This window comes from Chinchilla lanigera, unplaced genomic scaffold (assembly GCF_000276665.1).
Source record: "Chinchilla lanigera isolate Chin_1 unplaced genomic scaffold, ChiLan1.0 scaffold00053, whole genome shotgun sequence".
Lineage (NCBI taxonomy): Eukaryota > Metazoa > Chordata > Mammalia > Rodentia > Chinchillidae > Chinchilla > Chinchilla lanigera.
Genome location: NW_004955454.1, coordinates 3,515,225 through 3,520,345, shown reverse-complemented (window position 1 = coordinate 3,520,345; position 5,121 = coordinate 3,515,225). Strand labels below are relative to the sequence as shown.

Sequence of the window (5,121 nt, the reverse complement as noted above, 5' to 3'; positions counted from 1 at the left end):
CACCTCAGAGGGCAGACCGATCTCCAGTGGTCTCCTTTGCATCCAGGGCATGGCCCATGGGGCCTCTTAGGGCAGTTCCTCTTGAGGTGGCCTGGCTTTCAACAGTGGTAGCAGATGAATGCAGTTGTTGAGTTCTTCTTGGAGCCCCGGGAATCAGACCTGGGATCTGTTTCTTCAGCTGTGGTTTTTTCTAGACCAGTGACTCATAGAGGTTCATTTACTATGAGTCTGCTGCCCATCCTCAGACAAGGTGCCTAAGCTTCAGACAACTCACAAGTAAACATAGAAATCCAGTTGGTTAATATTAAAGCCTGTTCAGAGCCACTATATAGTGGTCTCCAACAAGACATATCATTCTTTTCTAAATCCCCAGAAGGATCCAACTAACCCAGAGTCAAAACCACCCTTACCATGGATTCCCAGGCCAGCAAGTTTTGGCCCACCCATCCAGCTCACTGATTCTTTATTCTTCCAGACCCTGTGCCTTCCCAATCAAACTCTAACCCATGTTAGATTCTGACCAAACCTAAACCCTACCACTAACCCAAGCCCAACCCAAAACTGAACTCAAACATTAACTTGAACTGTAACCCTAATCTCATCCCAAAACCTAATCATTATCCCTAACACTAATGACAGAAAGGAAAAAGGGGACAATCTATCTCTGGTGTCTCCTTTTCTCAGGGGTTCCAAACTCCTAGAACCTCCTAGAACCAGAGCTGAGGAAAAAGGGTCCAACTGACCCTGGGAAATGGGTAGGGAAAAGGAAGCAGTTGATAATACAGTTCAAAGGTAAAGTTAATGAAGAGCCTATTAGTCTGCTAGCTCACTGTGATAAGGGAGGGGTCCACAAAGACCCATGAGGCATCTCACCAGAGACAGGCCTAATACAAGATTTAGTGGAATGTGTTTAGGTGAAATCTAAATGAATACTCTGATGGGCACACATCAAGGACTGTACACTGGATTCAATGTCAGGTCTGAACTGTGAAGTAGACCAGGATACTGTTTTCCCTGGCAGCCAGTTAGAATGCAGAATACAGTCTCAAAGCCACTTATCTAAAGCTCCATATCTAGGCTGCAAATCAAGGCATCTTCCTGAGATCAGGATGTGTCCGTTTTACTAATGACTCCTACGATTTTAATAAATAAGGATTCACAGTGTAACAAGAGGCACTCAAATAAACAGGTCATTTGGATAACTTACATCTGCATAATGACTTACATCTGCAAGGAGAAAATCTATTTCCTATTAGCAATCCTGGCTTTATCTGAATCCCTTACCTTGGCTGATGAGTAACAGAGTGGACAAGGACTGCTCACATGAAGCTGATGCTTAATTTTCCAGAGGCCAGTCATGCTAAGATCTGGAGGAAAGGCAATCCAAGCAAAATGGAAGCAAAGTCAAAAACCTTGAGGTAGGATTAAGTTGGTTACCTCAGGAGCAAAGAGGAAATCAGCAAGAATGGAGCAGAGGGGTACACCAGAGGCTGTATATAGGGCCTTGTACACTGGCCTTCATATTGTTTTCCAGGTACACTGAAGTCAGTGACCTGCAGAAACATCTGAAATACATTAAGGATCACTGTGGCTGCAGTGAAGACAGGAGGTGAGTCAGAAGTAAGAAAGATTTAACATCAGTTTCACACAACAGTCAAGAGACAGGGTCAGAACTTGTAAAGAAAATATAGATTTGAAAACACAGAGCTGACCTGCTTGCTGAAGTACTGAACACATGGGGTCAAGAATGACACAGGTTTGTGGCTTAATCAACTAAATGAGGCAGCAGTGCCAGTGTGTAAAAAGCAGGGGAGAGAAGAGATTGGAGCCTAGTTAGGTGTTTTGAACATGTAGTTCGATTTGCCCATGAAATACCCATCAGAGATATCAAGTAGACAGATGGGCTCCAAGTTCCATCTAGTTTGGAATGCAAACTTGGGAAACCCCAGCAAAGATCAAACTGCTTAAGAGGTCTCTGCAGGTCTCCTACTCCATGTGGAAATCCCAACTCGTTAAAACAGAGGGCCTGGGTCTGACTCCCAAAGCAACGAAATGTAGATGGATAGTCTACTAAGGCTTAATCCAGGTCTCTGGCTGGGGGCAGAAAGCTCCTTGGCTCCTAAGAACAGAGCCTGAGGTGGTGGAGGCCAAGCTGGTACCCTGAGGATGACACCTGCTCAGAAAAAAAGGTAATATGGACAAAGGACCAAGGATTGGGGTGAGAACCCGGGCCCAGCAGTGCCAGGCCCCTGCCATCTGTACTTAATGTAACATAGACAGCATACTCTTTCACTCATTATTCATTTTTATAAAAAAAAGATTTATTGGGACATTATGACATAATACATAAAACACTAAACTCTTGACAAGGCATCCTTTCAAATGTGAGTCCAGTGTACAGTTACATAGCTTTCCCACACAACCTCATCATCAACAGCTATTTAAATCCTGGAATATGACTACTGTATTCTTCATACAACACACCCTTCAGTTTATTGTAGATTTTATAAAGGCACCTCTGCCTCTTCTGGCAAGAGAGAGATTTCATCACAAAACCTACAAATGGGGTCTTGTGCTCATCAGACAGTCTCATATCTGCCCAAGTGCCACAGATTCATTGACCAACCACAGACAGGGCAACTCCACATACACTGACAGAAAATACCTGGCAAGGCCCTGCTCTCAAAAAAAAACCCTGACAGGCTACCATGGTGAAAACTGTTCCAAGATGGGGAAGAGGCTAAAAGAAATTGAACCTAAACTCTTCATCAGGAGTATCAAGGGTGGCCTTGGCTCTCCCTCCTGGACGAGGCCTGCAGACCCTTCGGCTCTTCCTTCTGGCAGACTCACCTACAGGCTGCACTTGGGCTGAATGAGCAGCTGTCAAGGGAAGGGGAAGCACAATCAGAACTAAATAATAACAGTTAATATTACCCATGCAGTTAAGATGGTCCACGCAGCTCTAACCCCTTTGTACAATTCAAAACCAACTACTCAAAAGTATAAGGTAATATCACCACTACCCCTCATTTAGGGTGAGATCGAGTAACTTGCCAAAAACGTTAGGATCTAAGTGGTAGGTCCAGGATTTGAACCCAGGTTGTTTGGCTTCACAAGCTACACTCAAACTGTTAGGGCATCTGGCCTCCTGGATAGCACAGAAAGCCAGAGAAAGACTGGTGAAACAGCTTTTCCCACCCCAAAAAACAGAATCAGAAGATCAGGCTCTTTCTACCCCTGCTCTCACCCCAGGACCTTTCCCCCGAGAAGGTACTATACACTTTCTGCCGCTCAAGCTTCTCTGAGCCCCATCTCAGGCCATGCTGCCCTGGGCCTCTTCCTTCCACTTCCTAAGCACTTCCTACTTACTCCCTTGAGCCAGAGGGACTGAACCAACCTTCCCAAATACCTACTCACCTGCCCTGAGAGTTCGCAGAGCCTCCAGCCACTCAGCCTCCATCTGAGCCCTGTAGTTCCCAAACAAGGAGTGCATTAGCTGCCTCTTCCGGGGCAGGGGGGTTTTTTGACTGCGCAGGGTTCGGATCGCCCCAATAGCCTGCTCTTCTGCAGAGAAAAATAAAGGCCTAGTGAACTCAGGTACACCGACCTATCATCCCACTGCAAAAGCAATGATCCTATCCCTTGGCAGCACCAGGAGGCGATAGCACTACCACGGTTCACCACACCCCGACTACACAGAAGGGCCCCTCACTCTGCTTTGGGGTGGGTCTCTGCGTCTTGAGGCCAAGCTCCAACTTCTCCACGCACCAGGCCAGTTCCCGGGCCAGCTGCTCTGCCTGTGATGGGCCAGAGGAAGCGGCTATGAGCTCAGGGCACTGACACCCAACAGCTCCCACCCCAAACGCTTCACCGCCTTGACTCTGGAGATCCCAGGCCACACCCATGCGAGGACCCGCGCCCGTGGGACGCGGAGACCCCACCCTTGCCTGTGCCTCGGCGCTCAGCGGGGCTTCCTCGGGGGCGGGCCTCTCCGAAGGCTTCTCGCCTCCATTCGACACAGAAGTCCTGTTCTGGGCTTTCTTCTTCTGTTTGTTGGAGACTGCGTCGCCTTCACAGCCAACGGGGTGCGCTCTGGTGGCGACATCGGTGCACTCGAGTGGTTCTGAGCAGAGGGAGACTGAGGAAGGATTCGGAGCTCCGGGGACCCGGCCGGGACGCCGGGATTTGCGGCGCGCGCGGGCGCTAACCGGGCGTGAGGCTGCAGGCGCCTCCGGAAGAGGATGTCCTAGAGCCTGCGGAGAGGAGGATGGCATGAAGGTCACAAGATACGGCCGAAGGCCTCAAGCCCCGCAACCAGCACTTGGCCCGCACAGCTCACCGCCATGCGCCCGAGTGGCTACCGGAAGTTACGTAGGGCCTTGAGTCCAGCCAAGGATTTCTTCCCTGGGACACTCTTCCGCTGCGCGGGTCACCTTTCTGCTCGCCGGGGGCGTGGCTTGCGGGGTGGGGCGTGGCGTGCGGGGTGGGGGCGTGGCGTGGGGCGTAGGGGCGTAAGGGCCTGAGTGGCTCCCGAAAGGGCTGCGGGAGATCGCGGCAGGGTGCTACCCCAACCCGCACCGTTTTTGGAGGCAGGACAAAAGTCTAAACACAGGTTGCCTTGTAAAGTTCACCTGCCAGTGGGGAGACAGTAGCAGGTAAACGTAAAAAGCTCTCGCCCAGAGTGCCACGTGGACAGCTTCGGAAGGGTGGTCAGCAAAGACCCTCACCGAGCGAGAGACGTTTGGCGGCGACCAGGGACTGTGGCCTGACTGGAGTGTGGGCGTGGGCGGGCCGTGGGTGAGAAGGGGACAGCTCGGGTCTTGCAGAACCCTGTAGAGCAGCCCAGAGTCTGTGTCCATTATACTGGCCTTGGGAAGTCGCTATAAATCGCAAGAGTTAATGACCTTACTCAGCTATGTTTAAAACTCGCTCTGCTGTTGTGTATGAGTGGTGCAGGGGCGGTAGAGGAACATGCAAAAATTTCAGCATGTTTCACTCGCTGGTGGACTGGATGTGGCCATGAGGGAGCTGGGGAGTGGGAGCAGGAGGAAGCCCCACTCCTGAGACCTTTATGCCTCCTGGGGGAAGGGCCCAAAGCGGAGAGAAAATACCTAAGAACTG

General features: G+C 50.3%; 1 protein-coding gene across 2 annotated transcripts; it reads right to left on the bottom strand.

Moving 5' to 3' along the window:
• Positions 1–2,299: 2,299 nt before the first annotated feature.
• LOC102021306 (chromosome unknown open reading frame, human C8orf33) lies at positions 2,300–4,448 on the bottom strand. Of its 2 annotated transcripts, XM_005395941.2 has the most exons (5): positions 4,340–4,448; positions 3,948–4,253; positions 3,713–3,797; positions 3,418–3,564; positions 2,300–2,880 (listed from the first exon to the last, which is right to left on the bottom strand). In XM_005395941.2, the coding sequence occupies exons 1-5, from the start codon at positions 4,343–4,345 to the stop codon at positions 2,741–2,743; spliced, it is 684 nt and encodes a 227-aa protein (XP_005395998.1). In that variant the 5' UTR covers positions 4,346–4,448; the 3' UTR covers positions 2,300–2,740. The 2 variants fall into 2 exon arrangements, with proteins under 2 accessions (XP_005395998.1, XP_005395997.1); XM_005395940.2 differs by having other exon boundaries at positions 3,948–4,381.
• Between the last annotated feature and the right edge of the window lie 673 nt (positions 4,449–5,121).

What these genes read in the sequence shown, in the direction of transcription:
- LOC102021306 (XM_005395940.2), bottom strand. Translation starts at nt 4,274, where the DNA reads ATGCCATCCTCCTCTCCGCAGGCTCTAGGACATCCTCTTCCGGAGGCG. An exon ending in GAGACCCACCCCAAAGCAGA is followed by an intron (nt 3,565 to 3,712) that starts GTGAGGGGCCCT and finishes TTTTCTCTGCAG; the next exon opens with AAGAGCAGGCTATTGGGGCG. An exon ending in TCTGCGAACTCTCAGGGCAG is followed by an intron (nt 2,881 to 3,417) that starts GTGAGTAGGTAT and finishes TTCCCTTGACAG; the next exon opens with CTGCTCATTCAGCCCAAGTG.